Consider the following 13,935-nt stretch of genomic DNA (forward strand, 5'->3'; position numbering starts at 1 on the left):
TGTACTTGTTGGTGGTGCCTCTCAAATAGTTTGGTCTGTTCTGCTGCCTTTGTTGTAAAAGGAAATGGTGAATATTGGAGGTGGTGCAGAGAAGGGTGACAGCCCTTTCTTGTAACCAAGTTGGATGTCTTATGGCAAGAGACTGCAAGGCTGTTTATCTTGTAAGATGGTTGATAATGAGGTGAAAACACCTTTGTGCAGGGGAGGAGGAAAGGGAAATGAGATTTTTTTTTTTTCCAGTCTTCTGGAAAAAGGTGAAATGAGAAACCAAGTACAGGGCAGAGGTATGGTAAGTTCAAACATGTAACTTTGTATTGGGAGATAAATTGTTAGAACAAATTCCAAACGGGGATTTCTAATCTTCTGGTCTGCTGATCAGATTAGACATTTTTATGCTGTGTACAACAGCCAAAAAATTACAGAGGTCGAGAGAGGGGTCTTTCAGAAAAGCTCATAGCCCCTACTATTGTAGAAGCCTGGCTATGGTTTAATGCTCTAGTTGTTTCCTTTGTCACAGATTCCTATCATAATGTACAAATGTCAAATGAGGCAAATACAGTTGAATACGGGATGAAGGGATGTGTATTTGAAATGCATTGAACAAACAAGGTTTGGGTTTGATACTTCTTCCAAGGGAGTTTTTGTCTAAGGGAGGAATCACGTTTTCTGTACAAGCGGTATTGGATTTGACTGACATCTCTTCTCTCGCATGTCTCCTTTTGGATTTCAGTGGGCAATCCTCACTGAGGGAATGTACGCACCACTCACTTAAATGCTTCATGTTAGACATTGGTAATGATATAATAATTACATTAGAAATTATAACTTCTATAATGAATAATGATTAATAAGCTAGTAGCTGATGGAGTTAGGAAGAAATTTTCCTTTCAGGAGAGTTTCATTCCTGCATTCTGTTCTTGAATCATTTGGTTATACCACTGTCAGAGACTTAGCCCTGGCTGCTTTTTTGACCTGATCAGGCAATTCCCAGGCTCCTATATGGAAGTTCAAGGTTTAATCAAGTTCTGGTGATGCTTGCCCTCCCTGATGGACAAAAGATGTTGCTTCAGAGTAAGAAAGTTTATGCTGAACCTGGTTATTGAGACATTTTTCCAGGAATTGAGTGCTTCCCCTTTTTTTTAATTTTATTTTCTGATGATCCCCTTAGCTTATGAAAGAAGTTATATTAATAAACTTTTTCTATTTTCTCTGCAGCTGTTTAATTATACAGTGTCCAGAATACAATATTTCTGGAGTAATAAAACTCCTCTTGAATGACACAGATGAAAGATTTTTTTTTTTGTCCCTGCTGTTAGCCAGAGAAAGAAGCAAGGCTTTCTACATCCCAGGGACCAGAACTGTGCCACAGGCTAAGTGATGCCCATCTGTGTCTGTGGCCCTTACTCAAGTCACAGTTCTAGTGACAGATTGAGATCTCACCAGGGCAATTTTCTGTGCTCGGGGCTGTCCATCTGTATCTGTTTTACCTGTCAACTCGCATGTTTGTCCCTGGGACTGGGAGAGAGGTGGTCCAGGACAGTATCTCCTGTGGTAGCAATAAAGTTCAGAAGAGACAGAAAGACATTGCTTTCTCTAAGCCTCTGGTTTTGTATTGTACTTGGGATTCCCCCCCCTACAATTTGTATGACAGGAAATGGCTCCTGTTCTTGGGAAGTACTTTTCACACAATAGAGGTGTAGTCCCTACTGTTCTCCAAATCATTTACCCTCCTGGTGACGTGGGGGAGCGCAGAGCGCCGGTTGCTTGGGCAGGCTCACTCCGGAGGCACTGCCTGCTTTTGAATGGCAGCTCTGGCTCTCCGAAGTTCGCTGGTTCTTTACCTCTTTGCATCTGGAGAGGAGGCTGGATGTAATTCCAGAAATGGCACTGTTATGTTCTTCGCTTCAGAGTTCTCGGTGCACATTGTGGCTAAAGCCCCAAACCAGACTATCATTTAGTTTTGGGAGCTCATAGAGCAGGCTTGGTTCCTGTGACAAGCTATGTCTCTGGGCTTTTGGAAAGCAGCGGGTGGAGAACTGTTGCTGTGGCTAAGTGAAGCAGAGGGCTTTCTCCTTCCTCAGCATATCACAACTCGGCTGTATTGCCCATACTGTGCCTTATCTATTCCCTTGGCACTGAGTGAGCTCTGAAACTTAGGAAAACCTGGCACTGACTCTGCCCTTGTCAGAGCTGCAGGCAGGCAGGAGTGTGCTTCTGGGCGGTCAACTCTGCAGCCTCTGACGAGGAGCTCTGGGCTCCTGTTCCAGGGCTTTGCTCCCAGGAGGAGATGTCTCTGGTTACACGATAGGCTCAGCCCGCAGTGTGCGTGTCCATTCTCATTAGGTTGCACACAATGTTCTGCAAACCTGTGCACGTTCTCTCGTCTGACAGCAATGTGGATATTTTAACGTAAGTGGAGGTGAGATTATTTATCTTGAATTTGAGGTTCTTGCTTTTCTCAAAAGGTTGGGTTATCATTAGCCTACTTCATATTCTTCATAAAATATGGCCATTTGGGTAGAAGAGAGCAGTCCAAGTTTAACACTACCATGAGAGAAAGACAAGCAGAGCTTAGCTACTTCACTCTGGTCAGCATTTGGGTACTTTGGAGGCGTGTTTATAGCCTACTGTGGTCTGCAACATACACTGTATCTAGTTCTGTGGAGCATTTCCAGGAAGGTGATGGGGCGGTGGTAGGGGAATATGAGACATAGGCACCTGGAATCAGGCTCCGACTTCCTTGGGTGACTTTTTCTCCCCCCACTCTTTTTACAGGTACCAGAGATAAATCAGGACGTGCAGTGGCCATAATAACAACGAGGAACACAGCCTGGTTAAACCCCCACTGCAACACCACTGAGCTTGTACGCCTTCTTCTGTACTTGCATAGTATCCCAAGGTTTGTGATGCTCTCAGACTGACAGGGCGGGCACTGCTGCTGTGTCCGCTTTGCCTTTCAGGGGTGTGGAAGCTGAGGCAGAGTGGAACGGGTTGTCTTTATTGGCCTGAGAACCTGGTCCAGACAATCCCAAAATTGTACAGGTGGAGGTCTCCTGCTAGGGTGAACTGCCAGTGCTCAGTAAGCGCTTTGCCTATTCCGTATGTGCCTTGTGCACATGGTGTGGTAGAATTAGGTATGTACTGAATGTTTTCATGCATTGCCTTGAATCCAAGCCGTTCTTGCTATCCTTCATTAGCTCAGAAAATGGGATTTGAGAGCTGTGATGGGGCAGTCATGCAGCAGCTCCGTGACATGATATTTTTAAGGCGGGCCTCCAAGCTGAGAGCGAGGGAGGATCTGCAAGGGTTGAGAAAATCTGCCTTGATGTCTGGCTAACAATTATTTTTGGAGTCTGCTGGCTGAAGTTTGCTGCAGCTACTCTTCCTTTCACTATGACAGACTCCCCTCCAGCCCCAGCTTATCTTAGGCTCCGTTGAGACTGTGTTTCACTTTTAGATGATTAATAACAGGTAAAGCTAACTCTCTATTGGTAATTATTTTTCTTTTTAAAAAAGCCTTTAAACCATTGCTGAAGGGAGCAGGCTTAACCCATGAGACAGCTTCTGCTACTCATTGCTTTGTTTCTTATGCCTCTCCCTTCAAATCTGATTCTGGGCAAGATAGGTGTTGGGTCTGATCCAGAATGGCTGTTCTTGTGAAGCAGTGCAGCTAAGGCCAAACTCGTCCCTGAACGCAATTAGGAAGGACTGATTTTTCCTGTGTGGACTACTCAGCAGCTATCAGCACTTTTGCCATCAATGAGATGTATCCTAGGAATTGGAGAAATAGGAAGTTCAGGTGGAAATAGCAAAGGTAAAAACTGAGCAATCCAGGTGGTGGTTACCATGTATATATTTGGGTTAGGAGGAGGTGGCCAGTTAGTTCCCTGTCCTTGCAGAGCTCTAATATACCGTTTTTTTTCCACCCTGTCATGACTATGGGTTCTGTTTCCATAGTTTTGTTGATTTTCATTGGTGACAAATGTGACCTCTCTTTCTCTGTCCTTGCAGACCAGAATGTCAGGCTTTGGGTCTGACTGTTCTTGTGGATGCTCGTCGCTGTTCACCGGTTCCTGCTCTCTTCAAGGCATTCAGCATATTGCAGGTGAGCCTTGAGATTGGGCAAAGGAACAGTGCTTGGCTTGCTGTCTTGGTTGGATGTTACATCTCCATCTGCTGCTTATGTCTCCATCTGCTACTTGGCTTTCAGTTGGCTTTGGGAGGTGGATTTATGCACCCAGCCCTGTTTTAGGAGGGTGACCTGGACTTGCCACACTGCAGACAAAGCATAAAACCCTAAGCAAGTCTGAGTTGGGGGAGAACACCCATCCGCACCCCTCCAAATATACTTTTATCTCTGCTCTGAGAACAGCCTGTACCCAAATCTAAATGCTGTCGTGAATTATCATGCTTGGTTGTCCCCTGATCGAGAGGTTGTGTGAAACATGCAGGGATTTTTGCCCACCACAGGGAACGGAGGAAGAAGAGAGGCCTCCGCCTGTTGCGGAGGGAAGGGAAGGACACTGCTTGTCACACCAGGTGGAAGAGCATGTGCAGCTGTTGATGTGGCTGTCGGTGAATGATTGGAATCAGACATGCTGTAACTCTATATTGCTTCAGGTCAAAGGCTTTCATATCAGTCACTCAGAAAGCAAGTGGGTTGTGTTGCCCCCGCTCCCAGGTAGCTTCTATCTGCTGCTGTTAGAAAGCCAAGGAGACGCTGGGTTGTAGCTATGACTAATCTTGTTTAAGCAGGTGTTCCTTTTAAATCAGAGCTTAGGTCTCTCAGGACTCAAACTCTGCAAACTGGAACAGGGCAATGCTTTAATGAGGCTGGTGTCTCTGTGGTTTATGTGCTTCAGTGCCACATCTGAGAGTTGGGGCTGAGTCAGAGGTCTGTCCTCCTGCTTCCTGGGCTGGGTGGTGCTGTGAGCTGTATCAGCGTGCTCATTCTCTGTGGTGAAGGAGTAATCTGGTGCCCTGCTCAGTTCTGCAGAGGTAACAAGCAAGTTATCTTCTCTTTTATGCTGTGCCCACATGGCAGTGGGCTGGCTAAAGCTTGTGAGCATTTTGTTGCCTGTGTACGTTGCATGGTCGTGTGTTAGTGGGATGATTTGGAAATCAGCAACGTGTTGAGTCAAAATGTGCTTTTTTGGGTCCCCAGTCTCCTGCAGGCATGGCAGGAATAAAGTCCTTCTAACTTGAGTTTCCTAGCCTCTGAAACGAGGGAGGGAGGGAAGGTTTTTGCAGTGCCTCTGTAATATCCTGCTGTGGTGGCTGTTTGGCTCTGAGCGCCTGTTATCAGGGTGGTGCAACAGTTAGTTAACAGGGATTAATGTGCTGCAAGACAGATTGCTGGGGCTGAGTGTGTGCTCCAGGTAACAGTGACTGACAGAGGCTGATTACTCTGCTTGTGGCTTTTTGGTCCTTACCCTGACTCTTCTGCAGACTCCGTAAACAAGACCTGTTTGGCTAGCTCATCATCTCCTTACCGCATAGGAATAACCGCCTGGCTCCTCTGAGCCTTTTGGAGATCTTTAGCGTTTACCTCTGTGATCCCATAACAGTACTGTCATCTGCTCTGAAACAAAGATAGAAAGATAGAGAAAACTGACGGTAACTGCAGCGAGGCAAGCTAAGCTTTCTAGAGTGCAGCAAGCTTTGCTGGCCGGTGGATACAGAAGCACAGTCAGTATGTTGTGCCTGTAAAGTCACAAAATAGATCATCTCCTTGGGGTCCTTTCCGAAATCCCTGATGCATCTCCCAGTCTCTTACCTCTGGAGCTCATTTCTCTGCTGTTCTGCTCTCCACTTCAACTGGATTTTATTTACATGGCTTTTGTGAAGCCTACTAAGAGAGCGTGTCTGGAATCCCTTAAATATTGAGATCCAGTGTTGCTTGTTCAATTTTGAAGGGACGTTTTTCTCTTGAGCAGTGAGGAGAACTGCTTCACAGTGGGTAAGCACAGATTGGATGACCTGATGCAGAGTCCCTTCCTCCTGTGGTGCTTGGCTCTGTTAACCCTAGAGAACCTCCCTGCAGAGGGAACACTTTGATCCCACAGGTTTCTGGGTCAAGATCTAGCAGTCTGAGGAAATACTTACTCCACTCTTCCATCTTTCTGGAATAAATGCATGAACAGACTTTTTAAGTGCTAACAGACAACTCTTGGTGCTTGCAGATAACTTTCCCTACAGCACTGGCAGACTGTCAGTTGTTCTGTCTAGAGCCCTCTAGTAAACTGGTGAAAGCTTCTCATCGACTCTGTCTTCAGGGTGGGGGAAGTTGTGTTCTGCAAGACTTTATTCCACCTTCCTTTTTAGAATATGGGTGGCTGGGTGCTGCTGGATATGCTTCTGTCCCAGACAGCACTGGGAGCAGAGGCAGAATAAAGTGCTGCAGCAGAGCTAACTCAGGAAGGAGCAAGGAGGAACTCTGGCAGCTCCGTACGGAGGTGAGGGGAAATGCGCAGTGTGTACGTGCTGTAAGAATAGATCACGCTTGTTCCTGTGGGAAGCTGCATAATGATGCTTTGGAGCAAGGATTTTTGTGGAGGTAAATGCTGCTGTGATGTTTTGTCACAGGTTGTCACCAGTAAGCTCTGGACTGGAGTTATTCAGAGGAATTTTTGCTGCTCGGTAGTGCTGGGCCAGTCCCTTGGTCAGTGAGGAAGCAGTTGCACGGACAGTGGAATGTGTGCACTGGCCTTCAGTGTACAGATATCTGTGGGATTTCCCTCTGCCCGAGTCTTTATAGAATGAGATTCTTTTGAATTTCACATATCAGTGTAAACACTTAATCCTGTAATCTGCTGCATCTGTGTGTTGGATGCGTGCCCTGTTACTGCAGAAGTACAGAGGACCTTGGTCTGACGTTTAAGACCAGGGACCTCCTACTACTCCATTAGAAGTGGTCACTTTGAGATTGAAAGTGGTATTTAGGGACTGTCCTATCTGCATAGGCATTTCCGGCAGCCTGTGCTTCAAACTGTGCCAGTGAGGTTAAATCTGGCCATGGGCTTCCGTTTAGGTCAGGAAGCCAGAAGACTGAGACTTCAGTCTGAGAAAGATGGAAGAAAGTACGTAATTCTCTTTTTAAAGAATAATAATAAGGGGATGGATATTTACCCTGGTGCTTTCTGAGCTCCTCTTGATGCCCCTCTATTCTATTCTGTCCACACTGCCTGTTTTGGGAGGTGAGGTATTCACTTTCATGTGTGGGGCTCTGTTTCTTTGCTTCCAGATAGCTGGTTTTGTTAGCAAAGATAAGAGATTGTGCAGAAAGCTGGAGGAAAGCTTCCTCAAGTAGCACCCTGCTGCTTCCAGCTCTGCCTGTCTCCTGAGGCGCTCCTGTAAACTGTTTTAGTCCCATTGGATTGCTCCATCAGTGCTGGATGAGACTGACTTATCTTCAGCTGTTTCAAGAAAAAAATATGATGAAAAATACTTTTTCTTTGGAAATAGGACTACTTCTTGGATTGGAGAACCCTGAACTTCTCTCCTGACAGCTTTATTTGTGAATGGTTTTTCAGTCTCTATTTTCAGCAGTAACAAACAAGCGAGTGTTTTGGCTCTTGTAACCTCGTGTTACACCATCACTACCTTTATCCCGCACTCATATTGCACATCTCGTGACTGTTGGAGTTGATGGGGGATTGTGAAAGAATAAATTTATTTAGTGCCATGAACTGTCTTGAAAGTGTGGCTAGTCTTCATCCTTCAGTACCTTCTTTCTGGCAGACAAATTCAGAGCTGCTGATACCGCTGTAATACCTCCCCATCCTCTCTTCAGATGAGCTTTAGTATTTACCAAATACAGCCTAATTATGCAATAAATTCTTTTGATCAGTGTTCAAATAACAGTGAAAGTGTGAATAATTTGCTTTGGGGAAAGGGATTTGAGAGGACTGAGGAACATCTCACTGGTTTTGGGACGTGTTTCAGGTGGGATTTTTTTCTGCCAGCTCAAAAGGATGTTTTAGGACTAGATGAGAGAAAGGTCTTTTTCTGTGCTCTGGAATCTCTGCTGCTGCTGCTGCTGCTTTCACTTGCAGAATTGGGTATCCTTGTGTTGGCATTGTCTCTTAATTGCTGTACTGGGCCCAGTGTCAGGTTAGGGAGCTCTGTCTCTGCTGGTGCATTTGCCTCTGTACTCTGGCTGTGCCTCTCTTGTCAGGTATTTAACCTTAAATGCTGCTGAAACCATTTATTTCAACAGGGTTCCCTTGCTGTCATGGCCTTTTGCGTGGCAGGTTCCTTGCAGCTCGAGCAATACCGGAAAGGTTTTGTTTCTTGACAGTTTCCAAGATATTTGCAGAGGCAAAGACAATCTAAGAGACGTCTGTATGGGGTGGTTCTCATTTAGCTGTGTGGAATGACAACTCAAATGGCTGTTCTCCTTGCTATCCAGATCCAGGTGTCGTGTATCTAGTGGGCCCTGTCTCCATGATCCAGATCTTTCTGCTATGTTTCCCTCTTCCCGCTGTCGCTCTCTGTGCCTGTTTCTCACTTCCCTGTAGAGTGCCTCTATAATTGGAGAGCTGCTCCTGGATCACAGAATTTGAAGTACAGCTGCCAGACGTCCCTTGTATTTGGAATTTCTGTCGGTTTAACAGTAGCAACAGGATGCAAGTCCTTGATTGTGAGTTGGCAGTAAGTAAAGACAAGATGACATTTTTGGCCCAGTGGGGAAATAAATCACCAACTTCCTTTCAGTTAGCAGAAGTGACCAGGATAGTTATCAAGAAAAAACTTGGATATTGAATGTGGTTCTTTTCTTTTTCCTCCCTGGCACACTTCCCTGTGTAGAGGTGGAGGTTTTTTTAGTACAGCCAGGACCTGACCTCTTTCATTGCTTCCTTAAATACTGCAGGACTAGTTGATCAGAAGCAAACTACCTTAAGGACGTAGCCTTGATGCTCTTCCCTATATGTGATGACTGCTTCCAGTCTTTGTTAAAGGACTTTGAAGGATAAATTGCAATCTCTTGTGCAAACCTGGTATGGGACGTTCTCCTTAGCATCCCAGCAGATAGGTAATGGATTTGTGCTCTGTTCTGTTTTAGGACATGGATCCGCATTGCATTCATGGAGTACTGCTTCTGGTTGAGAGGGATCTGACTTTTCGGATGGAAAAGCCACCGGCAGGACAGGTAATGGAACCATTCATCCAGAGGTTGCTGGGGAGCTGTTGCTGTCCTCTATTTAACTTTCAGAACACTGAGTCCTGTGTGTGCTGATCTATGTTTATTCTCGCCTGAAATCTCTGTAGTTGTTCTCTGTATTTTATGGTTGTGGTCTCTTACGGGTGTGGTATTTATAGGCTTGTAAAGTTTATGCAAGCTGAACATATCTCTGTCTGCTGTATTTATTGCTGTGTCCATCAGTGACATTTGCATCATAGTTATGTCAGTCTGCTGGGGCCCTAAAGACACAAGGGGGTTGTAGAGAACATGGATAGCTGTATAGAAGAGCCCTGCACAATTAACAGTAATAGAGATGCTTTTCAAGTTCTCCTGTTAAAAAGGGGGAAATCCTTGGTCAGGAAGAGATCGCATTAGGCTCAATCCTGAACTCCATCCTTTTAAGGTACTTGTTGCTTTCCTGGACTTTCCATATCTCATGTTTCCTCTCCTCATAGCTGCTGCTGTCAGTGGCTAAGACTTCTGCAAGAGGGGGAAGAGGAGGTGTGTATGTGTGTGAGGTTCCCTTTGCAGCTGAAATGTTTGGGAAGACTAACATGAGGTGCTAATGGAGAAGGGAAAATCATCACAACATCATTCAACACCCCAACTAGAAGTAAATCTGCCCTGGTATTCCATAGCTGTATAAGAAATGTAGGCTCTCATCCATTCTTTGTCTGTGGTGAGCGAATAGAGAATCTCAGTCAACTCTCTCTGCTCTAAGACTGTTACAAGCTGCAAGAGTGGACTGAAATTATGTGCCTGCCAAAACCCCGTAGACTTTTGGGGTAGGCCAGGACCTCCCTTTTGGCTCCTGTGGATGAGGATGTTATGAATAGCATTGGTTTTGCTGTGTGTGAGGTGTGCTGCCCTGAAAGGCTAAAAAGTAACAAATGCTGTTAGTCCATTTCCTGATTGCCCCCATGTGGAAGAATTTGAAGTGAGAAAGGGGGTTGCCGATGTGTGCATGCAGGGAGAGCTACAGAAGACATTAAAGACATTGAACAAATCCAAAATGTGTAGGAGGGAACAGAGCAAAGGGTAATAAAGACATTGGCATGCAGGAGGAATTAGAAGCATCATCGCTATTTTGTAAGGAGGTGGAAAGTCACAGTGTGTGTGTGTGGGGGGGTTAAATGTCTGCACCTGAGTTCCTAGTGTCTGGGCTGGCTTCCATGTACCTGCAGGAGCACTTATCTGTTTCTCTGGTGAGTATAAAAATGCTCTGAGGTCCTACAGACTCACAGAAGGCAAGTTATCTGTCTTGAGATCCAGGACACACGTGAAGCAAATAGCTGCTGTGACGAGTGGGGAGCTGAGGGTAGGGCAGAGGCTGCTCTGTTTAGACTGTTTTTCCAGGAAGTGAGTTGGGGAAGCTGGGGGCTGGATTTAACCTCTCAGACTCTCCAAACAAATGCAAATCGCAGCACAATGTGGGAACATATGAGGGAGTTGCTCTGCTTATACTGGGAGGTACTGGCTCTGGAGAAGGCTGGCTGCTGCCAGACTTCCATCGCAGATGTTCCGCTCGGTGAAACAGCATGTTGTGGCCTGCATTCCCTCAAGGTTCGCCCACTAAGCTGTACAGCAAGCTGCTCTAAGAATGAATTGATTTTTTTTTTTTTTTCCTTCATACTGTAGTTATATTGCAGATATACTGTGTGCCTTCATTCTATACAAGACGGATAAAGAAATAAAGGATGCTGTCTATCATTAACCTTCCCCTCCTCCTCCAATACTGACACCCTAATGCAAACGTGCTTTTATTTCTTCTATTCCTGTGCAGTTTGAACTTCTCACCTCCATGAAATCCCTCCATAAGCACATAGACAGCTCACAGCTGCCTCTAGAACTGGATGGGACCTTCCCTTACTGCCACCGAGACTGGTTAAGCTTCCGCATGGTGAGTAGGATGTCTCGTGTTCTTTGGTATCTGAGAGAAGAAATGGCATGGTAACGGAGTTGAAGCAAGAGGAGCTTGTCAACAGCTGAACCTACAAGCATTAAAAGACAATGGTTCCTGTAATAGCTATGTATGCAAATGAATCTCTGTTATCAAAGGAGTACTAATACTGTCATCATAAAATGGATGCACACTGCAACCTATTGGCATGACTGCAGGAACTAAAATTTTAGTTTTTAACTCATGTGCGTTAATTCAGCTTTGACCGTATGTTGAAGGGAAGAAAGAAACAGAATCCTGTTTTGTTGTGATAGACAGTGGCACTTCTCTTTAGTTATACTCCGAGGCTTAAGGGCAGACACGTGCTAATCTCAGGAGAAGGTGTTAGTATCATGTTGCCTTTGAACTAACAATCAAGAACTCGAGCATAATAAAAATAGTTAGATCCTGTTGGTTTTGCAGCAGCTTCCCCAGGCCAAGCTAAGAGCTTCTTGGTAAAAACTGCAATCCTGGCAGAACTGAAACTTGGAAGTTCCTCATAAACAGTTCAGATAGTTCTGCCATGCAGCAGGGGCTGTGCAGACTGCCAGAAGTCTGCAAAAGTAGCATCTGTGGCACCAATACCCAGCTCTGTGTACACTCGTGCTGTGGAGGGAGCATAGGTCCCGTGGATTATGTGCTTGTTGAATCTTTAAAAGCTGTATTGAGCCATGATTTGGCACGCTGAGACTAGACAGGATTAAATCTCTGTAAATCTGCACACAAATTGGCTGTCTTCACATTGCGCCTGACTTGCTCACCCCGGTGGATGACAGAACCATCACCTCTGCTTCCAAAATATTCAGTGGTCTTTTGGCTGAGATCTCACTGCCCAGAGCGCTGCGTGGCACACAGTGCAGTGTTTGAAGCAGGTGAAGATATCATTGATAATACCACTGTGTTGCTGGTGGCAAGCTTCAGCAGTTAGACTTAGCATGTACCAAATATTAACTTATCTTTTCCAACTTATTTTAGTACCCATTTTTTAAACTTGCATTGAAAAGTACTAGTATGAAGCCGTGCTGATGCACTAGAGGTACAGAAGCCTAGTCTCGGTGCCTGGGATTGAATTTGAGGTTTGTTCAGCAGTGAGGAAGCAGAGAAGCTTTGCAAGAGGTAATGGATTAGTTTTCTGGACAGGGTTGAGAAAAGCTCGAGAGCTGAGCTGATCTGTCCATGCAGAAAGATAATTTTTGAAGGAAGAAGCGTGATATCAGACTCCTTCTTGTTTGTGCCTTGCAGCTTAACGTGCAAAATGGTACCAAAGGGAGTTAGTGTAGGAATCAGTCTGTATGGGTTCCCTATTTATATGATGTGCTGTGTGTGATAGTGACCCATATGCTCAACCCCTTTAGATCTGCAGCTACGTGGCAAACAGCCTTTATTTCCTGTCTCGGTGATCTCACCTGCATCCTGCCTGCTAATCTGTCACTGCTGGGCCCGTTCCAGTGCTCCAGGGAGGAGGGAGTTCAATTCAGTAAAGATTCAAACAGCTGCTTTTTTTTTTTTTTTTTTGGTTTTGTTTTGAGAACGCTTGGTTTGGAATAGCTGTTTCTCCCTCCTCTGGTTTCAGTTGGCTAGAGGGTGGCATCTGAGAGTATTTAGGCTTTATATCGCTGACTTTTTCTAAAAAGCACTGTCTCATGAACCCCTGTGAAATGTTTGGGTCTTTTTTTTTTTGTTCTGTTTTATTTTCCTTCCCCCCCCCCCCCCCTTCCCCGGAAGAATAGGGGGATTTCAAATTTGTCAGTAGTTTAAGGTGCTTAATTGTGGAACCTTTCCAGTATCCTAATCTTTAATTTACAGTACTTTTAATATGAAGAGAAATTATTTAAAGTAGAGAAATTCCAAGTACTCATTCTATGTTTTTTTTTCCCTCCAAAATGCATGCACAGTGATTCATCTTAGGCGGAAGTTACAAGAAATGCTAATAGTAGAAGAATGTGGGACATAAGTGGACTGATTTTCTTTTCTGTAAAGCATACAAGCCACGAGTATGCAAGTTTATAAGGTCTGCATAGAGGCCTTAGTATAGTGGGATGCATCTGAAGCCTCTGATGCGCCTCTCTTTGCTGATACAGCCTCACGGAATGGTATAATTGAACCCTTGGGTTAATGCGTTTGATCCTCTATTGATTTCTGTACTTTTAACCTTCTGCAAGCTGAAAAGACAGCTTTCCTGACAGCTGTGAGATGGTAACCTCTGCCTTGGTCTTTTCTTGTAGAAACTGGAACATTTGCTACAAGGATGCCAGGGTGCGTGTGCCTTCCTCCAGGGAGCCATTCATAAAGTGGAATCTGGAAAATTACCTGAAAGAGCTGAGGTAAGCATGTCCCTTACCTTGTGTCAGAGGTGGGCCTGGGACAGAAGGGAGCGGGAGGCTGGACAGCTGCAGAAAAGCTGTAGCTTTGAATTTGCAAGCTGTAGTAACAGTGTATTCAGTGTGGTGCTGTCGGGGCAGCGGGACTAGTAGAAGCTAATCCAAATGAAGTGACAGAGGCTCCACTGGGTGTAGAAGCTGGTTCTCTGAATCCCTCAGCATCACTCCAGGAGACCTCCTCTTCAGCTGTGCTTGTTGCTGCTGGGTGCTGGCTTCTTAGCAGCTCCACTGCTCTGTAGCTGGTACTTTGGTGTCCCTGGTACCGAGCAGCTGCCTCGGGCTGTGCCACACCAGGTTGGCTTGAATGACCTGGAAGAAAGTTAAGTGACACCATAGGTGGTGTTGCCAAGGACAGGGCTGTGCTGCAGTTCTGGCTTTGCTGCCTCCAGAACAGAAGTTTGGAAGTGGGCAAGAGGAGAAAGGTGCAAAGG

At 45.3% G+C, this 13,935-nt stretch overlaps 1 protein-coding gene across 1 annotated transcript in view; it reads left to right on the forward strand.

The window, feature by feature from the left end:
- Positions 1 to 13,935, forward strand: part of PLEKHG4 (pleckstrin homology and RhoGEF domain containing G4) — a gene marked incomplete at its 5' end in the record, with an annotated part of 59,771 nt that overhangs the window by 1,312 nt on the left and 44,524 nt on the right. The window contains 5 exons of the mRNA XM_082489643.1: positions 2,776 to 2,899; positions 4,012 to 4,105; positions 9,065 to 9,151; positions 10,968 to 11,084; positions 13,349 to 13,447. Coding sequence (XP_082345769.1) covers positions 2,776 to 2,899; positions 4,012 to 4,105; positions 9,065 to 9,151; positions 10,968 to 11,084; positions 13,349 to 13,447 — 521 coding nt within the window. The remainder of the gene's footprint in view (positions 1 to 2,775; positions 2,900 to 4,011; positions 4,106 to 9,064; positions 9,152 to 10,967; positions 11,085 to 13,348; positions 13,448 to 13,935) is intronic.

This window comes from Vanellus vanellus, assembly GCF_965231255.1.
Source record: "Vanellus vanellus genome assembly, chromosome: 12".
Lineage (NCBI taxonomy): Eukaryota > Metazoa > Chordata > Aves > Charadriiformes > Charadriidae > Vanellus > Vanellus vanellus.